Here is a 25,130-nt window from a genome sequence, read left to right as displayed (position 1 = left end):
CTTTTGTTATTATGAAAAGTGGGGAGAATGTAACCAAATTTTGTTAGGCTAATAGAGAAGTCATTTTTCCTATGGAAAACCATCGGATAAGACTCAAGGGATATCATGTTTTCTCAACTGGGCATTAGTTTATTTCACTGAACTCTAATTGAGAGGAACACGTCAAGGGATCAGAATCCCTTCTCATTGCAGCCTCATGGTGTTTTATAACAGGAAGGAATGTGTAACCATCCAAGTAGCAAACGGCTAAAGAGATCATTGTATATTTTCTTTCTGGAAAGTTGCACACAAGAGACTGAACACTATCTCAGAACTTGGGAAAATGCTGAGGTTATTTTGTTACATGTAAAAAGAAGGCTACAAAATAATATCTCCAACATTACCATAGTTATGCACAAAAGATAATTCCCTGGGAAAAAGGATTAGAAAGGAATATAGAAAAAAAAAGAAGCTCATATCATAAACTGTTATTATCCTGGATCTTACTTTATCAACTTTCCATATCTCTTGTTATGATACTTTGTGTTTTTTCTTTGCAGTTTTGGCCAGGGGTGGGTTTGAACCTGCCACCTCTGGCATATGGGGCCGGCGTCCTACTCCTTTGAGCCACAGACACCGCCCTTGTTATGATACTTTTTAAACAACCAAAAAAAACACCCCAAGCAAACAAACAAACAAAACCCAATGTCTTATGCAATTGCTGGTGACGTGAGGCATCATCACACACCAGGTACTCAGCCTGATTAGCCACTACAAGGGACACCTCCTCTCAGATGTAGGCAAAACATACTGGGCTGAATATGACCAGACAGAGGACTTAACTTCCTGTGCATCCCTGGAATGTTTTGCTACCGAAGGAATTTCTTCCCTTGCTATTTTTCTGGAGGGTGGGATCAGCATCCTCTGTTTGCTCTCATGCTGTGGCTGGGCCACATCCCAAGAGAAAGCCCTGCCCCATGGGTCAGCTCAAGGAGAGCTGCAGAGATGAGATGCTATGAGCTCTTGTTCTAGGCAAAGCAGCAACAGACCTATGGTATGGACTTCAAAGTTCAATCTCCAATTTTAAGGCAAATGTCTTTCCTTCCCCATGATCTATTGAAGTTACCAATTTGTTCAGCTGTTGTGATTTGTGGCTGTCTGGACTTCACTGAACTCACCTCTGAATCCTTCCTCAGATAAGGTGGCCTGTGTGGTGCCTTCTGAATGTGTGAAACACTGTGGCACTGAAGTCGGCTGTACCAACTATGCCTATGCAATCATGGTGCTGGAACTGCTGCCTGCAGGTAGGAAAATGTCCCTGCTGAGATGGCGTTGGAGGGCTTCATGGGTGGGGCTTGAGGTAGGATTGTGGTATAATTCTTGGTAATTCTGACTTCCATTAATTCAGTTCTTTTCATCAGACATTTTGTGAGCACCTTACATAGGCTACAAGCCCTTTGCAAAACCTGGAGATTTCACAGACAAACCAGATACATTTCCTGTCAGAAGACAACCTTCCTTACTTCTACAGATTATTATCTTCCAAGGCAATTAAAAATGGTTAAATGATCTACTTGTGAATGAAAGAGTTTAATGGCCATAAAATTATAAATGGAGGGGGCTAGAGAGTAACTATTTATTCTGCCTTTCTTGGACTAGTGGTATTCAAATATTATATTTCAATCTATTTAATATATGACCACGTATTGAGTGCCTATCATGTGCCAGGTATTGCTCTTGCACTTAGAAAACATCAGTAAAATAGGTACAAAGCCCCTGCCCTTAAGAGTTCACATTTTAGCATTTTGAAATAGCGAATAAACAACACATACAATTTAAGTATATTGTTAGGATTCCAGAAGGATTTCCTACTGGAGTGAACAGAAGCAGCGTCAGGTACAGAGCTCAGGACTGACCAGAAAAATCTCATCAGAGGTTGGCTAATATCTGTGACCTTTCCTTCACAATGATATACATGAACTTCATCAATAGGAAGGAGGCAGGAGTCACTGGCATGAACACCCCCATCCACTGTCAGTCAGGGAGGTTTAGAGCCTACTTGGCAGAGCAAACTGGTTCAAAACTCTTGTCTTTGCTCCTGCAGAGACTTCTTTAGCAGAAAAACTTACTCACCTTCTTCCTTTCCAGTTATCTAAGGCTTTAGGAACCCAAGAGTTCCTTCCCCAAATAAATATGCTAAAACATGGTTTCCATTCTTCTAAAACTTGTTGCAGGGGATGATCTCTAAGTTTATACTTAAGACTAAAATTCTATACTGGATTATTCTTGGATCATTAAGAAATATGCAGGAACCTCCACATGCTTGTAGATGGACAAGGACATTAATTAATCAATGTTCCAGATGACATGTATAAATGGCTCTCCTGTTGAGCAAGGCCCTCATGGAGCATGGTGTCCAGTCACTAACAAAGCCCCTCCTGCCTCCAGGACTGCGTGGCCTGATGCTGTCTGTCATGCTGGCCTCTCTCATGAGCTCCCTGACCTCCATCTTCAACAGTGCCAGCACCCTCTTCACCATAGACATCTACACCAAGATGCGGAAGCAGGCGTCAGAGAGAGAGCTCCTGATAGCTGGAAGGTGAGGGAACCCTGGTTTCTCCCTTGAATCCTCTGGAGAAGTGCATATGTCTACGTGGACTAAAGCTCCCTTGTCTATGGCTTTGGTGAAAGTAAGCATAGAGCCCTAAAGTGAAGGAGGGATCATTAGAGCATTTTTAACTCAGCATACGTCTTTCCAGATACAAAAAGTTGGGCTACACATTTAAATGGGATAATTTATTTTTCATACTTTAAATTGCCTCCAATTATCTCTTATTTCTCTCCTTCCTCATACTGTTCCCCATCCACATCTTCATGTAACTGCATCGGTATCTTAATGGTGTGTAAAATTCCATCCTCCTCTGACAGATTAATGTGTTATCTTTAGCAGTTCCAGGTGTATCACATGGAGGTAATAGATTAGGATATCCAAACACTGACACGATTGCATTCATTAAGTATTGGACCGTTTTAGAAAGGGACAGACTCATGGAAGGGGCTAATTCCAAGACACTGCTGGGAGAGTTCGCTCCATGCAGGGGTTCCTCAGCACCTGGGGTCCCTGCTTATTTTCCTTCAGCGAGCTTGAAGAAAATAAGCAGAAAGAATGGTTAGTCTTCTCTCTTCCATTTATGCTTTCTGAGCGGACCCTATGTTGTCATAGAATTTTCTAACAAAAAATCAAAGTGTAATGTTCATTCAGAAGGCATAAAACATAACTGTATATCTCGGTAATTTATTACAAAATGAGCATCCATTTAACCACCAACCAAGTCAAGAAATGGAAATTACCAGCACCTAGAAGCCCCCTTTGGGCTCTAACTTTCCAAAGCTAACCACTAAGACTCCGAATGCTATAATTTGTCTTTTCCCAGTTTCAGGTAATGGAAGTAAACTAATTCAAAATTTAATCATTGTTGCAAAGCTTCTATTATCTGTGTTGTTTTTGGGATATCCAGCCATGTTGCTATGAGTAGCTGAAATATCTTCACTGCATTTCAATATGGTATCTCGTCACAGTAATATATTAGATTTTTGGCTTGATCGTTTTTGTTAATGTCTCTTGGTGAACATTGGCTCACATTTCTGCTGAGTAGATTGCTACAAGTGTGCATGTATTACACATGTAATGTTTTACAGTTTAGTCATTCTTTTTAGAAAGGAAAGTGAGAAGAGATCTCAAAAGAAATTGCTTGTGACTTTCGCAAAAAATGGTAGCATTAATGGTGATAATGATTCTCAATGTTGGAGGGGCTTTAAAATGGTTGACTAGAGGCTTCTGGTACTTACATTCTCCACAAAGTCTGTGAAGCTAGTGAATGATTCCCCATGATCATATCAATGTACACAGCTATGATTTAATAAAAAAAAAAAGCAAAATAGGAAGTAGATAATCACAATTTGAATAGGTGACCCAAGAGAGAAGTGACAGGAAGCTCCTGATGCATGGAAAGAGAGAGAAGCAAGGCAGCTGGCTCTACCAGACTGGCCAGGAACCAAGAGAGGCTTTCTGATGAGAAGTAAGGTTAAGAGAAGCCAACCACTCACAGCCTATATTCCTGCCATGGACATAATTCAAGCCACAAGAGAGCCCCTTGACCTTTGTGGCTCCTGAACCTAGAACAGGGAAGTGTCTGGAGACCATGTGAAGGCATTACTTCAAATGGAGAGCACATGATGGTTCCTATATACACCCCCTAGTCCTAAGGAGGTGTATGTATGCACAGTGCTAATGTGAGAGCCCAGCACCCATTGAGCTGAGCCTATCCCTGGAGCCCAACAGCCCCTGCATCTCCGCATCCCTGGAGCTCCATCTACATCCCCCACCCATAGTTGCTGCTGCTTTTGGTTTCTGCCATCAAACCCAAAGGTCAAACCATTGTGCACCCAGAAAAAGAGCTATTGCACATTTTCATGCTCCCCCACCTGGAGTTGTTGCTACTGCTGGTTGCCAATACTAGGGCCAAGGCAGAAGCAAGTGATAGCAACACTGCTTACTCCAGAAGTGGGTCTGCTGCACACTTTTATGAGCTCTGAGGTCAGACTCCTTCCTTCACGGCAGCCACCCAAGGCCAAACCACACTTCCCCAGCTTCCTGCTTCCATCTGTTGTCAGTGAAAGCAGCCCTGCCCCTAACAGCATCGTGGGCACAGTTGTTTTGTATACTGGTAACCTTTGAGTCCTTTCTCAAGGACTTTATTTTTGTTTGGAAAATCAACAGATGGCAATTAGAAAAAGTTCAAAAACTAAAGCACAAGAAATGTGCCCATAATAATTTATGTTTAATATGTACATATTTATTTTCTTGCCAGGGTATTTATTCTTGTAATAATTGTCATCAGCATCCTATGGGTCCCACTAGTACAGGCATCTCAAAATGGACAACTGATCCATTACACACAATCGATGGTTAGTTATCTTGGATCTCCAGTTGCAGCTGTCTTCCTGCTCGCCGTCTTCTGTAAAAGAATCAATGAACAGGTAAGTGGAAACTGAAAAAACATTCTCCCTTATGGAGTGGGGAAAAAATAGTTTCTTCCACTACATTCTTGATATCCTATTTATACAAATCATAGCCCACCTCAATTTCTGTTGAAGTCAGCCACAATTCCTGAACCTTACTAAAGGATAAAAATGCAGTACACATTCATAGTACAGTGTTTATATTTCTTAAAAAATATTGTGTATGTGAATTTCCCAGTGCTGAGGAACACAGGTTTAGGAAGGAGACTGTCACAGTCCAATCATGGCTGTACTACTTAATAGTATTGTGATCTGAAGCAAATTACTTGGCTTTGTAATTACTGTGAGGATTAAATGAGATAGGATGTGAAATACTTAGAGTAAAACCCTTAGTAAGGATTAAAAATATGTTAATTTCCATTATGAAACATGTGCACCTCATGTATGATCAATTGTAGTGGACCATGTACATTCAATCCCTTAATTGTTCTTAGGATATTAGCCTTATTATTAATATTTTTCACATGAGGATCAGATAGAGATATGTTACTATTGAAATCCTTTCCACATATTACTTAATATTAGTAAGTAAAGTCATGGGATTCAGACTTGGGTGAATTAGTCCAAAGTTCATATCTTTCCACCTCTATCAATGCCTCAGGGAAAATGAGTGCTTTCCATTGTCAAGAGCTTAATAGAACTCTCAAAACTACCTAGTATCAGCTCTGCAAATTGTGTAACATAATTCATAGTTCTGTTTATTTTTTAAAATAAGTCATAATTCCATGTATATGTGTGGGTATATATAGGCATGCATATATGTACACACACATATATTAATGTGTGTATGTGTGTGTGTGTGCGTGTCAAGGAAAATTTCATCTTGAGTCAGTATAGACAGTAGTTTCCTGGAATTAGAGAATCAACATTGCAATAGTGTTGCCCCAGTAATAAACATATATGTTTGCAATTTTCTCTGTTTTGGTAACTTTGTGCTCAATGTCAGCCATTTGTTGCTCCTTCACTGAGGAAGCAGGCAAGGTGATAATTATGACTTCCTTGAATGAGTTTCTGATCTTTTCTAAACACTCCTATTTTGTTCTTGCTTTTTTTTCAGGGAGCATTCTGGGGCCTAATCACTGGACTTGTGATGGGCCTTATTCGTATGATGGCAGAGTTTTCCTACGGAACAGGGAGCTGCCTGGCTGCCAGTGACTGTCCCAAGATTATCTGTGGAGTGCACTATCTGTACTTTGCCATCATTCTCTTCTCTGGTACCACTGTGGCTGCTCTGGGAATTTCCCTGTTAACAAAACCCATTCCTGACATACATGTGAGTGATAAGTAATGGAATTATGCTCATTTAAAAATGAGGGTTTGTTGCCTTCTAAAGTTGCTGCTAGTATATGACTCCCAAGCAATGTATTCATTGTAACAATAGAGTGAGAATAGCCCTAAGAGATTATCGTCCAGTCCTTTAAATAAACAACCATTTGCACCTAGTATGTGCAAACCACCAGGGAAATAGATAGTAAGGTGTTAGGAAACTTCACAGTGCTTTCATGAGATAAATGTACACCATTTTAAAAATAGCTTATAGGGAAGAGAATGACAACTGTTGTCTAAAGACTTCACTGCAGAACTGTCACTGGGTTGTGCCTGTTTCGGATGAAGAGAATGTCGTATACAGCACGGACACGGGTATAGAGAGAGAAGAAAGAAAAACACACAGCATAAGGGGGAAGGACAGAGAAAGTAGAGTAATGAGAAGATTTTTGACTTTCCAATTGGCAATATTTTTAATATGAATTAAATATAGTGTTGGTGAAGATGTGGAGAAATGCCTCCAGTCCAGAACTGTGGATGAGTGACTAAGCTTTATAATTTACAGGAGGGCAATTGGGCAGTATTTATCTATTTCAAAATTTCTATACCTTAAGAGTCAACAATCTTACTTCTTACTTTCAGGAGCTTATTATGTACAAATCCTTTACAAGTAGAAATATATATACATATATATACACATACTTATGTACATATATATACACACACTCACATATATGTATATATTTGTGTATACATATGGATTTTCTCTGTAAATGTTTAAAAATGGAAAAAAGTGGGGAAATCCAAACTTTATCATGAAGAGCCTGAGTACACAATGATAGTGTATTAAATATTATGCACCTGCATAAAATATGTGGACGCTGTATTATTTGCTTTGAAAATGTACTTTATATGGTTAAGCAGAAAAATAAGTACAGAATAATATAATATTGTAGAGTGTGCATTTGTACTATATTACATGTAGACAGATACATATTTGTCCAACCACAGAAAAAGTCTTAAAGCATATGCTCCTGAAATTTTTGACAAGAAGTATCTTGGTAGAAGGGGGCAGTAGAGGGGCTTTGTAGATATTAATCATTTTAAAAATATAAATACAGCCTATATGCTATTTTTTTCCATCCTTGAGTCCATGTGAATCCTTGTAGTTTAGATGTATTTCTTGGAGGTGGTAAATACTTGGGTTGTGTTATTTCATCTATGAAATAGATGTCTATGTCTTTTAAGTTGCCTTCAGACAATTAAAACTGACTTGTAGTATTGATATTTTGGATAGTGTTCTATTCAACATGTTAGATGATATCTTACTGTTTTGTATTCCCTTTGGTGCTATTGTTTTAGAAGAGCCAAGAGCTATAACTTGTGGGTATTTTTACACTTTTGGGTAGCTTTTGTGCTGCTGTATTTTTAATGAACTTTTGAGTATTTCATGTAGGGCGGGTCTAGAAGTAACAAATGCTCCTAGTCTTTGTGTGTCTGGGAACAACATTATATATTCTTAACTTATATAACTTAGTTTAACATGACACAATATTCTTGGCTAGCAGTTATCCTGTTTAAGGACACTAAAAATAAGACTCATTCCTTAATTGTTTTTAAAGCGTCTCTTGAGAAGTCTGCTATTAGTCTAATGGGGTTTCCTTTGTAAGTTACTTAATGTTTTGGCACACTACTCATAAGAGTTTCCCCTTTGTGTTAATTCTGGCCAGTGTTATGATGAATCACATGCCTTACGATTACCTTTTGCAATGAGTCTCCTAGGTATTCATTGGATTTTCATTTTTTCTACGTCTAAATCTCTTGCAACACATTTTGCAACAATTTTTTGCCATTATTCTCTTAAATAGGTTTTCTAGGGCTTGTGTTTTATCTTCTTTATTCTCAGAGATGACTGTGCGTCTTACAGTTGGTCATTTTATATATGTATAATCCCATATTTCTCATAGACTTTCTTCATTTCTCTTGATTCTTTGAGAAAAAAGTAGACTTAGTTAATTAGAAAGACTTAGTTAATTAGAAACACTTGTCCTCAAGCTCTGCAATTCTTTCTCCTGCTTAGTGTAATTCATTCTTTTCTTTTTTAATTCATTCTTAACATTTGCACTGGGTGTTTATTTCTCTAAATGAGTTTTTATTTCTGCAAGTTACCTTGTTTTATTGTATCTATTTCTTCAATAAGCTTTTTTAAAAAATATTTTTACCGGGTTCTTTGAATTTGTTTTCCATTTTCTCTTGAAAGTCATTGAGATTCCTTATAGCTTATGTTTGGACTTCTTTATATAACATTATACTATTTTTATTTTGGTTGGAATTCACAGCTAGAGAGCTGTTGTGCTCCTTTGAGGGTGCCCTTTCATGCTGGTTCTTCATACTCCCAGAATTCTTGCACTAAATGGCTTCCTATCTGTAGCAACTGTCTCTTTTTGTTTTTGAGTTCTCTTTTGTTTAGATGTCCCCCCTCCGCCCTGCCCTTTACTCATAATGATGTGTCTGTAGCATATGTTGGAAAAGAACTTTTGGCTTTGCTTCTGAGTACTTAGAAGGTGGTCTAGATTCTGAATGAACACCATGGTTACGAATATCCTTCATGTGGTGGTTTTCTGAATTTCCAGTTACATGTAGACTATGGCCATAGTGTGCTATGCACATGAGCAATTCTATTCCCTTTTGACAAGGAAAGTTGGAATCTTTGAAATCCTTTATCTTTCCCCAGCTCTAGTCTCTTAACAATGTGAATTATATTTTATGGTAGGTTTAATCTCTATGAGAGTATGAGCTGCTTTTGGGTGAGAGCCAGCCAAGCTCTGTATGATTGACTCAGTAAATGCTGTTTGGGGCTGTGTAAATTGTCCTCCCTGCTACTTAGTGGCAATTGCAGGAACTGTGATCGGCTCCAGCACTTCAGGAGAAGCACTCCAATGCCCAAGGCAGTCAGTGGAGCCCTGGATCTCCCAGGGACTACTTTGGTGGAAAAGGGAGGCTGGCTGGGGTGAGTCTTTCTTCAGTCTCCACAGAGGTGGACATAAAAGCTGTCCTGGTGGGGATTAAAGGACAAATCTGAGGCCACTAGGGAAAGCCACCATGGAGGGGCTGAAATGGCCCCACCAAACCCAAAAGTCTGCTCACAGAGGAAGAACCCTCTGGGATTCATAGTCTGGCAGAAATGTACAGCCTATACTCTTTTCTCCCCTACCCCAAGGTCTCCTTCCAATATTTGGCCACAAGTAGCAGCACAAAGTAGCTGAGCTCATTAGCAATGGTGTCACAGGCTGGGATTTATCTACCCAGGATTTTGCCCAGTACTTAGAGATTGGCTTCCATGTGAGGGGAGGGATTCACTGTGAGTGTGCTGGGGTTCAGACCCACACTACACCCTCCTTTTGATAATGCTCTGAGCTCCTTTACTTCCTGATATTAGTTCACAAATCTCTACTCTATTCCCTCAAGAATCTAGGTTGAATCCTGGGTGTATGGGATTTGGCCTAGGGGACTACCCCTGGTCCCCCAAGTTCAATTGACGACCACACCACGAAGATATGTACTGGTTCTAAGTTGTGCATGGAGTGCTCAAGTAGGCTTAATGCTCCTTCATGTGGGCATGTACCTTATTCTGCTGAAGCAGCCAGACAAGAAGCACCAGGGAGGGCTGCCAAGCAAGGATCTCACAGTCCAAGAACCACTTGGTCCACTGGCAGGTTCATAACAAGAAAGGTATAAGCCCACACTTTCTGTGGGAGACTCGCTGTAGGGAACATACCAAGAGAGGGGAAGCAGCTGCCCAAGAGACCCAGGTCAATTGTCTCTTGGGGAACATGGGCTACTCAGCAGAAATAGGGAGAGGAGGAGACAGGGAGGAAAAAATCTACATGGAGGTGATCTGGCATTCTGGTCCCCTTTGTTTTTAATCCCAAGAAGGCAGCCTGCCTGGGATGTCTTAAGTCTTGGATTACACAGTTACCCTGAGACCCACAAGTCCACTGTGGCCACCACATTCTGTACAGGCAATGGGAAGTGTTTCTAGTGGGACCAGTGACATGAACATCAGTAGCTCCCTTAGGAGCACAAAGACACAATAGCTAGGGACACACCATGGCATCCATCATCTCAACTCAGGTTTTTATTGATCGGGGGCACTGGCTTTGTTTTCAAGAAGCTCCTTGTTCACTGGAAGCAGCTGTAGGGCTTATGGGGATGGAGAAGCTCTCCAGCAGGTCTGTAGTCATCAGTCTGCCAGAGATGTGAGTGAAGGAGAAACAGACCCCACTTATCCTTTCCAAAGCACTCCAAGGTCTGGGCGGTTGATATTTATTTTTTATTTTTTATTTTTTTTATTAAATCATAACTGTATACATTGATATGATCATGGGGCATCATACACTCGCCTCATAAACCATTTGACACATTTTTATCACAGTGGTTAGCATAGCCTTTCCGGCATTATCTCAGTTACTGTGCCAAAACATTTACATTCTACATTTATCAAGTTTCGCAAATACCCCTGTAAGATGCACCACAGGTGTGATCCCACCGATCTCCCTCCCTCTACCCCCCCCTTTCCCACTTCCCCCTATTGTTAAGTTGTAGGTGGGTTATAGCTTTCATGTGAGAGTCCCAAATTAGTTTCATAGTAGGGCTGTGTACATTGGGTACTTTTTCTTCCATTCTTGGGATACTTTACTAAGAAGAATATGTTCCAGCTCCATCCATGTAAACATGAAAGAGGTAAAGTCTCCATCTTTCTTTAAGGCTACATAGTATTCCATGGTATACATATACCACAATTTATTAATCCATTCGTGGATCGATGGGCACTTGGGCTTTTTCCATGACTTAGCTATTATGAATTGGGCTGCAATAAACATTCTGGTACAAATATCTTTGTTATGTTGTGATTTTTGGTCTTCTGGGTATATGCCCAGCAGAGGAATTACAGGATTGAATGGCAGATCTATTTTTAGATCTCTGAGTGTTCTCCATATATCTTTCCAAAAGGAATGTATTAATTTGCATTCCCACCAGCAGTGCAGAAGTGTTCCCTTTTCTCCACATCCACGCCAACATCTCTGGTCTTGAGATTTTGTGATATAGGTTAGTCTCATTGGAGTTAGATGATATCTCAAAGTAGTTTTGATTTGCATTTCTCTGATGATTAAAGATGATGAGCATTTTTTCATATGTCTGAAGGTCGTGCGCCTGTCTTCTCCAGAGAAGTTTCTCTTCAAATCCCTTGCCCAGCCTGCGATGGGATCCCTTGTTTTTTTCTTGCTGATGCGTTTGAGTTCTCTGTGGATTCTGGTTATTAAACCTTTGTCAGAGATATACCCTGCAAATAACTTCTCCCATTCTGAGGGCTGTCTGCTTGCTCTGCTTACTGTGTTCTTAGCTGTGCAGAAGCTTTTTAGTTTGATCAAGTCCCAGTAGTGTATTTTTGAAGCTGCTTCAATTGCCTGGGGGTTCTCCTCATGAAATACTCGTCTTTGCCAAAATCTTGCTCCTTCTTGTTCGGTTCCATAAGTTCTTCCCACAGATTCTTCAGTAGGAACTGGCACTTTCCCCTCAGAATTATATCTGTGTTTTTTTTTTCTTATTTTATCTAAAATGTTTCCTTGCTGGGAGATTCTGGTGATCTATGTCTCTAGTTATCCATCTTTCCCCCCTCCTCCTCCTTTGCTGACTTGAATTGTGGACTCAAAAGCCCACTGATTCTTGGAACAATTTTCTTAGAATGACCCAGTGCTAGTGTTGTTCATTGTTCCCAGTACCAGGTCTTGTATACCTGTGGCCAAAATATAAAAAAAGTATATGATATGTAAATGGTATTGTATTAAAATTATATTTACAGAAAAATTACAACTATAAAGCTTAATGGTTTAAGATAATGGTATAGCTTACAAATGTTTTGAGGTGGGTTGTGAAAAGGGAAATGTGAAGGTATTAATTGCAGTTGGAACCAAATAATAGTACTATCAAAACATGATAGATCCAGAAAGAGAACTTAAGAAGATATTCTAAAAGTTGAAAAAGTATCCACCACACAAATTGAAAGAAATAATGTTTTAGGTAGCGACATTTGGATGATAAGAAAAATGAATGAAGCTAGGGTTAGTAGTGAATGTAGTTAGTTAAATCTTAATGCTTCTGAAATTATAAGTCAAGAACTATAAATTTTAAGTATATTATTTAAAAATTTGAATAACTACCAGAATTAAAAACAGAGATTATTTGAAATGGGTGGCATGCTTTTGTGAATGAGTGTGTTAGGAGACATTTTCTTTATGAGCTATACTCTTCTATGCAATTTTATTTTTTAAAACTATGCAGTAGTAAAACGTAGCATCAGCATATTACAAATATTTCTTACTAATATACTTCTTTTTATTCTCTTCTATTCAGCTATATCGCCTGTGCTGGGTTCTTCGAAACAGTACAGAGGAACGAATTGATTTAGATGCAGATGAGCAAAGGCAGGATGAAACTGAGAATGGTGTTGGAGAAGGTATTATCTCAATTTTTCATGTAGAAATTCCATGTGTGCATCGTTTGAGTTACTGTCTTTCCTTTACCACTAAATTCAGCTTTTGATAATTACATTTATGGAAAACTGAAACTTTAAACTCTTACTTTTCCAACAACCAAGACAACATATGAAATTCATCTGTTCATTTGATTCCCTGTCAGTCTGTGCATCCATTACCCATCCATGAAACCATATTCCACCTTCCAAGATGCCGATCAATTACAAACCCTCTTACTCCTAATTATTCATTAAGGGTACAATCTTGATTGGCTGTGATGAAGCAAGTAACCTTTCTCTCTTGTGTTATTTCTCACTATTCTTTCCCCACATACAGCAAGCACTCTAAAATATTTCTACCTCTTTTCCAAGAGGAAAAATAACTATTCTTTGGAACTTTATTGTTGTTTGTTTTTGAGTCAGATCTCTCACTCTGTAGAGAGAGATGCCCAGGGTAGAGTACTGTGGCATTATAGCTCAAAGCAACTTCAAACTCTTGGGCTAGAGCAATCCTCTTGCCTTAGCCTCCTGAGTAGGTGGGACCACAAGTATGAGCCACTACACCCCACTACTTTTTCTATTTTTTAGTAGAAACAGGGCCTCACTCTTCTTCAGGCTGGTCTTGAACTCCTGAGCTCCAGGAATTCTCCCACCTCAGCCTGTCAGAGTGTTGAGATTACAATCAGGAGCCACAGTGCCTGGTCCAAACTAACTTCTTATCTCATTTTCTTCACAAAAATGTCTCCAACGTCCATACTCAGGATTCATGAATCTTTTTTTTTTTTATTGTTAAATCATAGCTATGTACATTAGTGCAATCAAGGGGTACAATGTGCTGGTTTCATAAAAAATCTGAAATATTCTCATCAAATGGTTCAATGTAGTCTTCATGGCATTTTCTTAGTTATTGTATGTAGACATTTGTATTCTGCATTTAGTAAGTTTTTCCTGTACCCATTCTAAGATGCACCATAGGTGCATTACTCTCTCTCCCCCCTAACTCCCTCCTCCCTTCCCCTTCCTTGGCCCTTTCCCCATATTCTTGTGCTATAGTTGGGTTATAGCCTTCATGTGAAAGCTATAAATTAGCTTCATAGTAGGGCTGAGTACATTGGATACTTTTTCTTCCATTCCTAAGATACTTTGCTAAGAAGAATATGTTCCAGCTCCATCCATGTAAACATGAAAGAGGTAAAGTCTCCATCTTTCTTTAAGGCTGCATAATATTCCATGGTATACATGTACCACAATTTCCTAGTCCATTTGTGGGTCGATGGGCACTTGGGCTTCTTCCATGACTTAGCAATTATGAATTGGGCTGCAATAAACATTCTGGTACAGATGTCTTTGTTATATGGTGATTTTTGGTCTTCTGGGTATAAACCTAGTAAAGGAATTATAGGATCGAATGGCAGGTCTATTTTTAGGTCCCTAAGTATTCTCCAAACATCCTTCCAGACGGAATGTATTAGTGTGTATTCCTACCAGCAATGTAGAAGTGTGCCCTTTCCTCCACATCCACACCAACATCTCTGGTTTTGGGATTTTGTTATGTGGGCTACTCTTACTGGGGTTAGGTGATATCTCAAAGTAGTTTTGATTTGCATTTCTCTGATGATTAAGGATGATGAGCTTTTTTTCATGTGTTTGTAGATCGCATGTCTGTCTTCTTTAGAGAAGTTTCTCTTCAAGTCCCTTACAAGACAAGAGATGGGATCATTTGTTCTTTTCTTGCTAATACGTTTGAGTTCTCTGTGGATTCTGGTTATTAAACCTTTATTAGAGGTATAACCGGCAAATATTTTCTCCCATTCTGAGGGCTGTCTGCTTGCTTTACTTACTATGTTCTTGGCTGTGCAGAAGCTTTTTAGTTTGATCAGGTCCCAGTAATGTATTTTTGATACTGCTTCAATTGCCTGGGGAGTCCTCCTCATAAAATATTCAACCAGACCAATTTCTTCAATAGTTTTCCCAGCACTTTCTTCAAGTATTTTTATAGTTTCATGTCTTAAGTTTAAATCTTTTATCCAGTGAGAATTTATCTTAGTTAATGGTGAAAGGTGTGGGCCCACTTTCAGTCTTTTACAGATCGCCAGCCAGTTCACCCAGCACCATTTGTTAAATGGGGAATCTTTTCCTCACTGAATGTTTTTAATTGGCTTGTCAAAGATCAAATAATGGTAAGTAGCTGGATTCATCTCTTGTTTCTCTATTCTGTTCCAGACATCTACTTCTCTGGTTTTTTTTTTTTTGTGCCAGTACCATGCTGTTTTGATCACTATCTATTTTAGTATAGTCTGAGGTCTGGTAGTGTGATTCCTCCTGCTTTGTTTTTATTTCTGAGTAATGTCTTGGTTATTCAAGTTTTTTTCTGATTCCATATGAAACGAAGTATTATTTTTTGAAGATCTTTAAAATAAGACAATGGAGCTTTAATAGGGATTGCATTAAAATTGTATATTGCTTTGGGTAGTATAGAAATTTTAACAACGTTGATTCTTCCCAGCCATGAGCATGGTATGTTTTTTCATTTGTTAACATCTTCAGCTATTTCTTTTCTTAAAGTTCCGTAGTTCTCTTTATAGAGATCTTTCATGTCCTTTGTTAGGCATACTCCCAAATATTTCATCTTCTTTGGCACTACTGTGAAAGGAATAGAGTCCTTGACTGTTTTTTATTTTTTGGCTTGGTTATTGTTGGTATATATAAAGGCTAAAGTTTTATGGGTGTTGATTTTGTAGCCTGAGACATTGCTGTATTCCTTGATCACTTCTAAGAGTTTTGTAGTAGAATCCATAGTGTTTTCCAGGTATACAATCATATCACCTGCAAGAGTGAAAGTTTGATCTCTTCTGACCCTATGTGGATACCCTTGATCACCTTTTCTTCCCTAATTGCAATGGCTAGAACTTCCATTACAATGTTAAAGAGCAATGGGGACAATGGGCAACCTTGCCTAGTTCCTGATCTAAGTGGAAATGATTTCAATTTAACTCCACTTAGTACAATATTGGCTGTGGGTTTGCTGTAGATGGCCTCTATGAGTTTAAGAAATGTCCCTTCTATACCAATTTTCTTAAGTGTTCTGATCATGAAGTGGTGCTGGATATTATCAAAAGCTTTTTCTGCGTCAATTGAGAGAATCATATGGTCTTTATTTTTTAGTTTGTTTATGTGCTGAATTACACTTATAGATTTACATATATTGAACCGGCCTTGAGACCCTGGGATAAATCCCACTTGGTCATGGTGCATAATTTTTTTGATGTGTTGTTGGATTCTGTTTGTTAGGATCTTATTGAGTATTTTTGCATCAATATTCATTAGTGATATTGGTCTATAATTTTCTTTTCTGGTTAGGTCTTTCCCTGGTTTGGGGATCAAGGTGATGTTTGCTTCATAGAATGTGTTGGGTAATATTCCTTCTTTTTCTATATTTTGGAAAAGGTTTAGTAATATGGGTACTAGTTCTTCTTTAAAGGTTTGGTAGAATTCTGACGTAAAGCCATCTGGTCCTGGGCTTTTCTTTTTAGGGAAATTTTGTATAGTTGATACTATTTCAGAACTTGATATAGGCCTGTTCAACATTTCCACTTTGTTCTGGCTAAGTCTTGGTAGGTGGTGTACTTCGAAGTATTAGTTGATTTCTTTCAGATTTTCATATTTCTGAGAGTAGAGTTTCTTGTAGTATTCATGCAAAAGCAGTCCTAAGAGGGGAATTTATAGCACCGCAAGCCTACCTCAAGGAAACGGAAAGAGAGGAAGTTAACAACTTAATGGGACATCTCAAGCAACTGGAGAAGGAAGCACATTCCAACCCCAAACCCAGGAGAAGAAAAGAAATAACCAAAATCAGAGCAGAATTAAATGAAATTGAAAACAAAAGAGTTATACAACAGATCAATAAATCCAAAAGTTGTTTTTTTGAAAAGATCAATAAAATAGATAAACCTTTGGCCAAACAAACCAGGAAAAAAAGGGTAAAATCCCAAATTTCATCAATCAGAAATGGTAACAATGAAATAAAAACAGACCCCTCAGAAATTCACGATCTTTTTAAAAAACTATTGACAAGGTCTCCAGTACTTCATGCTATGTTGTCTTTCTCTCCCTCACATTAATATATGGGTATAAACTGTTAGGTTTATAGGTTACATTGTGTGCATTTGTTAGGTGAAGTCCAAGTTATAGTTGAGCCTTGCTATGATGTCTTAAACTGGACACTGTTTTGTTTGGGGTTTTGTTCTTCAAACTGAATGGTTAATGCCTTCTGCTCCTTTTTACATTTTTTTATGTCAGCTCTCCTGAGTATGACTGGCCCATAATTTTTCTTTTGTCATCTTTTCACCCCCCTTTTCTATTCTTTTTTTCCTTTTCATTTTTCTCCTCTCCTCTCCTCTCCTCTTCTTTCTCCTCTCTTTTCTTCTCCTTTTTTTCTTAGTCTCCATCTGATTTTGATATTAAGATCACAGTGTTCAAATTTGATGAACCAGAAATTGTCCCATTTATTTAAAGAAATATTTCAAAATGATCAAAATTGTATCTACATTGAATTTTGATATTTTGCCAATAATGCCATTAGTGTTACTTGTTAAGGAGTGAGGAGACAGAGAGCAAGCAAGAGTCAAATTTATACAAGTATAGGGCTATTTAGAATATTTATTCATTGTTTGGAAAAATTATATGTTTCTGGGATTGTGGCTATTTAATACACATTTTTAAGTATATTGGAATACACCTACTTATCCATCTCTGCTGCCTCTATAATTAGATTTAGACTTATCTAGTGTACTTTTCTCAAAAAATAAACTCTGGCTTTGTTATTTCTGTTACTACCCTTTCTTTCTATACTGTTACTTTGTGTTTTCATTTATATTCCTATCTATCTACATGACTTGGGTTTCTTATGTGTTTTTTCTTAACTTTATTTTTAACATTATTCCATATTTTGAAAGGTATTCCAACACTGATTTCCAGTGAAACTGGACGTTTGCTTTCTTCTTTTCTAATCTCAGTAACTAAAACCATATACATTTCCCTGAAAACAATGCTTCTGTTTCTCACAGATTTTAATTTCTATCATTTTCAGTATCATTTATTTCTGAATGTAGTCTTCCTTTCTTTATTATTTTTCATAAACATTTGTATTTAGAAATATATTTTAATTTTTCCAATGCTGCAACAAATGACCTTGTATTAAAGTCTTGTATTTTTCCAAATTAGCCTTTGGGATAGATTTCTGAGAAATTTGATTATTGTGTCAAAAGATTAATATTCATGGAATCTTGATATATACAACCCAATTCCCTCCATAGGAGGTGAGTCAAGCTTTCCTAGCAACAAGGTGTGAGACTGCCTATGTCCACACAGACTCACTCACATGGCACATTGTGACACCTTTGAATTTCTGCCATGGCTAAGCAAGAAATTATATCTCAGTATAGGTTTTGCTCAAGATTTACTTTTATAAGTGAGCTTAAGAAGAATTTTTCTATTTTCTTTGACTTGGTAATCTCTTTAACATGTTTACATGGGGCTGTTGAAAGTCTCTCTCTCTAGAGATTTCAGATTTTCTCTCTCTCTATATATATATATACACACATATATTATACAAAATTTATTTATTTATTATACAAAATATATTTTTAGGTATTGTATAATATATATCTATTATATATACATATAAAAATATATTATATTTATTTATTATACAAAATATATTATTTATATTTTAGGCATATTATATTATACAAAATATATATACATATATATAATAACTACCTTAAAATATAAATATAGACGTTTTCCCTGTTTGGTCACTTGTTTTTGCTTTGTTTATTGAACTTTATGCCATGCAAAAGTTTTGTATTTTCATATAATCAAATCTATCTGGATTTTCTCAGGGGTTTCTCTAACATTAATTATAAGCAGTTGTAGTCATTCCTTACAGTCATCTTCACTACACTGACAAGGATTTCTAGTTCCCATATTTGGTCATCATTTGTTTATTTTTATTTGTTTCAGATCATTCTAAGCAATCTCGTGGATGTCTCAGGAAGACTTGGGACTTATTCTGTGGTTTGCAGGAGACAGGACCCAAACTGACCAAGGAGGAGGAAGAGGCCCTTAGGAAGAAGCTGACCAACACGTCTGAGAGGCCTTTCTGGAGGACTGTGGTGAACATCAATGCCATCCTCCTCATGACCCTGGTGGTCTTTGCTTATGGCTATTTTGCTTGAACTCTACCCGAGCACCAGAATAGTTAGTAATTAGTAATAACTAGGTAAGGAATAATTGTATTGATTTTAATTCTATAGTTTATGTTGCGAAGGGGAGGGAAGCAGTTGGTAATTTTGCCTAATGAGGTGACTTAAAGATGTGACATTTTACTTTTGTTGTTTCTTTGTGTAGTTGACAAAAAGAAAAAGCTGATCATTTGTAAAAGTATGAAGTGATCCTATATATGTGTAAACTAGTCACATGGGTCTAAATACTTTTGTCCAGCTTTATCGATCTATAATTAGCAAACAAAAATTGTACATATTCAAGGCATTAATTATACAATGAAATAATTTGATGTATCTATATGTTTTGAAACACTGCTCACTATCCAGTTATTTGACATAGCTATCACTTTATGTGAAATAACTTTTGTGAGAACAATTAAGATCTACTGTCAGCAAATTTCAAGTACACAGGACAGAATTATTAACTGAAGTCACCATGCTGTACCTTGGTTAGAGAGTGACATTCCTTTCTACTAACTGAAATTTGGTGCCCTTTAACCAACATCTCCTCCCTAACTCCACCCCTCTAGCTCCTGGCAAACACTACCCACTCTCTGCTTCAAGGCATTCAACTTTTCATTGAAGCCTTATTCTCAATAGCTAAGGCCTGGAAAAAAAACGTAAAGTGGACAAATGAACAAAATATGGTGCATACGCACAGAGGAATATTCAGACAATAATGACAAAGGAAATCCTGCAATTTGCAACATGGAGGAACATGAAGGACATTTTGCTAAGTGAAATCAAGCAGACACAGGAAGACAAATACTGTAGGATCCACTCACAGGTGGAACCTTTTTGTTTTATAAAGTTGATCAGGCATAATACTCTACACCACACTTGCTTTCTGCAGTTTCCAGAAATGTCCATTTAAAAAGAGCATCTCCATAGTGGACATCCTTGTCTGGTTCCAGTTCTAAGTGGAAAAGCTTTCAGTTATACTCAATTAAATATGATGCTAGCTGTGGGTTTGTTGTAGATGGCTTCTATCAGTTTAAGAAATGTCCCCCTATTCTTAGGTTGTATGAAGCTAGTGTGTGATGCCCCATGATCATATCAATGTACACAGCTATGATTTAATTAAAAAAAAAAAAAGAAATGTCCCATCTATGCCTAATTTCTTAAGGGTTCTTGTCAAAAAAGGATGCTGAATTTTGTCAAATGCTTTTTCTGCATCTATCAAGAGGATCATATGGCCTTTGTTTTTGCTTCTATTTTTGTGGTGTATTACATTTATGAATTTGTGAAAGTTAATCCACAATTGTATCCCTGAGATGAAGCCTATTTGATCATGATGTATAATTTTTTTTTAAATGTGTAGCTGTATTCTAGCTCTGGAAGCTCTAACCAGTGTAATAACACAAGAGAAGGATATTACAGGTTTCCAAATAGGGACAGACAAAGTCAAACTCTCACTCTTTGCTGATGATCTGGTCTTAGAAAGCCCCAGAGACTCATAACACAAAATTCTTTGGAGTGATAAAGAAATACAGTATTTATTGGGTTATAGAATCAACATCCACAAATCAGGAGCCTTCAGATATGCCAGTAACAATCAGGCAGAATCTCCAAAGGAAATGGAATACTTGGGAGTGTATCTAACAAAAGAGGTGATGAATCTATGCAGAGAGAATTATGGAACCCTAAGAAAAGAAATAGAAAACACTAACAAATGGAAGGACACACCATGCTCTTGGCTGGAAAGGATCAACATAGTTAAAATGTCTGTACTACCCAAAGTGATCTACAGATTTAATTCAATACCCATTAAGTTACCAGCATCATACTTTGAAAACCTTAAAAAAAAATTACTTCATTTTGTGTGGAACCAGAAAAAACCCATACAGCCAATAAAATTCTTAGAAATAAAAACAAAACTGTAGGTATCACTTTACCAGGCTTCAGGTTACACTAAAAGTGTATAGTGGTCAAAACAGCATAGCATTGACACAAAATAGAAGAATAATCTGTGGAACAGGACACAAAACCTATAGAAGAAACCAACCATCTGATCTTTGATAAATCAAACAAAAGCATACACTGGGGAAAATGATTCTTAATCAATAAATGGTGCTAGGAGAACTGGATAACCACATGTAAAAGCCTAAAACTTGACTGACAATTCTCACCACTTACAAAAATTGATTAACAATGAATAAAATATTTAAATATAGGACATGAAATTTTAATAACTCTAAAAGAAAGTGTGGGAAAAATTCTTACATATATAGGGCTAGGGAAAGATTTTATGAAGGAGACTTCATTGGTAATTGCAGCAACAACAAAAATAAATAAATAGGACTTAATTCAGCTAAAAAGCTTCTGCACAGCTAAGGTCACAACAATCAAAACAAACAGGTAACCGTTACAATGGGAAAAGATACACACATGTTATGAATCTGACAAAGGGCTTATACACAGAATCTGCAGAGAACTCAATCAACAGAAAAAAAATCAAACAATGCTATTTATTATTGGACAAGAGACATGAACAGAACCTTCTCTGAAGAATGGCCTACAAACACATGAAAAAATGCTCACCTTCCCTAATTGTCAGAGAAATGCAAATCAAAACCATCCTGAGATATCACCTAATCCCAGAAAGAATAGTCCACACCACAAAGTCCAACTTTTACACTGTTGGTGGGACTGTAAATTAATATAGTCTCTTTAGAAAGAAGTATGGAGAATCCTCCAAGAGCTAAAAGTAGACCTTCCATTTGATCCCACAATCCTGTTTGTAGGTATTTACCCAGAAAAAATAAGCACTTTATCATAAGGACATTGGCACTAGAATGTTTATCGCAATTCAATTCACAATCAACAGTTTGTGGATTCAACCTAAGTGTCCATCAACCCATAAATGGATAAAAAACCTGTGGTATATCTATGCCGTGGAGTTCTATTCAGCCATAAAAAGGTAAAGATTTTACATCTTTTGTACTTAGATTTGGAGAACATTCTACTTAATAAAGTATCCTAAGAATGGAAAAGTAAGCATCCAATGTACACAATACTAATATGAAACCAATAGATGAACAACTATACTCCTATAGGAGAGAAAAATACAATTAAATTCAAGTTGAGGGGGAAGAGGGAGGGTTGAGAAGGAAGGAGGGAGGGGTATTGGTGTGCTCTCACCTAATGACACAATGTAAAGGTATATGGCACACATCCTGGGTGAAGGACTCAACTGCACCTTGGACTTTACCTAAAAAAGGCAAACAATGTAACCCAATTATTTGTACCTGCATATTAATCTGAAATATAAAGTAAAAGGAACACTTCTCCCAACTCTGCCTCACCTAGCAACATCCTCATTTATACAAAAGTGACTTCTCCCAAATGACTTTCACCTCGTGATCTTAAGGATTTGGAAAAGAGAAATATTTCCTAGTAGTTGAGAAGGAGAGTGAGCTAGATATATCTGTTGTAAATAGTTTTGAATATACTAGAAATTATTAGTATTGTCTTAAAGCCATCCCATGCTAATTGCCAGAACATCAAACCATTGATATTGTAACAGCCTTATTAAATATAACTCACATACCATAAAACTCATTTTGGGGGAGAGACAAGATGGCGGACTGAAGCCAGCTTTCAACAGAGGCTCCTGTCCAGAAGGAAAGTTAAGGGACAAAAATTTAGTAAGTATCCTGGTGGATTTGAGCTGCACCAAGAGAGAAGGTTGAAGAATGCACATCAACACCGCTGAGGCAAGCTGTGATCACAAGTATGCAAACAAAAGGTACAAAATCCATCACCAAGCAGACGGGAGTCCTCCTCCCCCATGAGACCGGCTCAAGAGCCCCACAATTAAACAAACGGGCAGAAATTAAAGGCCCTCCCACTACACTCCACAGGAGAGACCTTCTAAAAACTGGACCTACCTCCCCTACTAGGGTGCCATGGCGTTCTCCTGCCAGGCATAAAACTGTATAAAACTTTAAATAACCTTTGCCAGCAACCCTGAACTGAGGTCTGGAGGCCTGTCCCCCAGGAGTTCAGATTCTTGGGTGATTTCTCAAGGGGAGTGGACAGTCCCTGAGCTGCAAGTGGTCAGCGCTGACTCTGAGGCACATGAGTGAGGAGAGGGCACCCGGCTAAGGGGGAGTCACGCCTCAGCAGCACTTCCCTGTGGTGCGGTGCAGCAGCCCACCCCGGGCAGCAATACGGCCAGGCATAAAACTGAGTGAAACTCTAGCTTCCCTGCTGAGCTCCCAGCACTCCCCCCACTCTCACTCAGGGTCTGGGGGCCTGTCCCCCAGGAGTTCGGATCCTTGGGTGATTTCTCAAGGGGAGTACACAATGCCTGAGCTGCAACTGGTCAGTGCTGACTCTGAGACATGCGAGCAAGGAGAGGGCACTTGGGTGAGGGGGAGTCATGCCTCGGCGGCACTTCCCTGCTGCGCAGTGCAGCAGCCCTCCTTGGGCAACAATACAGCCAGGCATAAAACTGAGTAAAACTGTAGCTTCCCCGTTTCCAATGCTGATGCTCCCAGCAGTCCCCCCAACTCTCACTCAGGGGTCTGGGGGTCTGCCCTCCAGGAGTCCAGATTCTTGGGAGATCTCTTGAGGGGTGTGGACAGAGCATAAACTGCGGCTGCTCAGTGCTGACAGAGCATAAACTGCGGCTGCTCAGTGCTGACTCTGGGGCATGAGACAGAGGAGAAAAGTGTCGGCTGTGGGCCCACACCAGAGCGGCAGTTCCTGGAGGCAGATCAACAGCCATTTTCTCTTTAACAGCAAAACGGCTCACTTCTGGATATTGTGAAGCCACACCCCCTGTCTCCCTGGGCAACCAGAGGAGGCCACCAGTGAGCAAAGGATTTGCCTGAAGCTGCTCACAAACCCAGGAAGCTTCCAGGGCAGGGCCGACTCAGAGAGGTAATCGGACACAAACCTCCAGCAGCAAAGATGTTTGAACTCAGAACAGCCTGTCTCCTGCAGGCGATTTAAGCAAAAATAGAGACAGAACCCTGCAACGTTGTCTGTTCTGTTCTGTTCTGTTCTGTTAGCAACATCAATCAGGGACAGGGCTAAGCCTGAGTGAACACCTCCCCCCCAGCTGCATCAAGCACTCAAAGATGTCAAGCCCCATCTCCTCCTGCTAGATAGTTGCAGACTGCAGGGGCCTGGCAGATTTCCTTGCGATTCAGGCAGGTGCAAACCCCTGGAGTGTCTGTTCACTACAGGCAACAGGGTTAGCCATCTGCAGAGATACCAGTGACTGGGTCAGACGGAGAGGCAAAGTGGGGAAGGAGACATCAACCTTCCCAGACTGATCTATTTGCTAGGTGGCTCCTCCTGACTCCATGCAGCACTGGAGTAAGCCACATCAGAGGAGTCACCAGACCCCTGTGATCCAGTTCCCAGAGACCTCTTGAACTCTCCCACCTGAGACAGGTGCCGATTGAGACAATCAATTTGGACCTTTTGAACTGAACTAAGAGACTGAGGACTTTTCAGGCGGTGCCCTGGGTATGCGGTTGTAGGAAGGTTTGATTTTCCTTTTCCAATTGGTGCCAGAGGTGGGCAGGCGGGGTGACTTAATTGCTGGTTTTTCTACACAGCTGAGACTTCAAGCCACAGTAAATGTTATAATAGGATCGAACAGAAACCAGCTGAAAACAAGACAGAACCACTTTGCCCCACCACACAAGACAGGGCCCCAGTTTCTCAGGCCACAAAACTGTACGGTCCCTCAATAGAGGCCCAGGGGAAAAATCAAAGGGAGTAAAATAACCATGGGGTGGAACTCTGGTAACATGAATAATCAGAATAGGTCAACCCCCCCCCAAGAAAAGATATGGAGATGTAATTGACGATCCCATTCATAAACAACTGGCTGAGATGTCAGAAATTGAATTCAGAATTTGGATTGCAGACAAGATTAATAAAATGGAATTAAGAATTCGAGGAGAAATTCAAAAGTTGTCTCAAGAATTTAATGCATTTAAAGACAAAACCACCAAAGACTT

The 25,130-nt window shown here is 38.8% G+C and overlaps 1 protein-coding gene across 2 annotated transcripts in view; it reads left to right on the top strand.

Annotated features, from left to right (window-relative positions):
* LOC128583992 (solute carrier family 5 member 4-like) overlaps window positions 1-19,101 on the top strand; it is a 45,703-nt gene extending 26,602 nt beyond the window's left edge. Inside the window, exons 10-15 of one of the 2 annotated variants that reach the window (XM_053588737.1) lie at window positions 1,176-1,283; window positions 2,428-2,578; window positions 4,851-5,019; window positions 6,119-6,334; window positions 12,742-12,844; window positions 18,887-19,101. In XM_053588737.1, the coding sequence (XP_053444712.1) occupies window positions 1,176-1,283; window positions 2,428-2,578; window positions 4,851-5,019; window positions 6,119-6,334; window positions 12,742-12,844; window positions 18,887-19,101 (962 nt within the window). Of the gene's footprint in view, window positions 1-1,175; window positions 1,284-2,427; window positions 2,579-4,850; window positions 5,020-6,118; window positions 6,335-12,741; window positions 12,880-18,886 lie in introns of both variants that reach the window. The other variant, XM_053588735.1, reaches the window with a different exon arrangement.
* The last annotated feature ends 6,029 nt before the right edge of the window (window positions 19,102-25,130 follow it).

The sequence above is a fragment of the Nycticebus coucang genome, chromosome 4 (assembly GCF_027406575.1).
Source record: "Nycticebus coucang isolate mNycCou1 chromosome 4, mNycCou1.pri, whole genome shotgun sequence".
NCBI classification, from domain to species: domain Eukaryota; kingdom Metazoa; phylum Chordata; class Mammalia; order Primates; family Lorisidae; genus Nycticebus; species Nycticebus coucang.
Note: the sequence above shows the minus strand (reverse complement) of the source record. Positions and strands in the feature narration are given on the sequence as shown.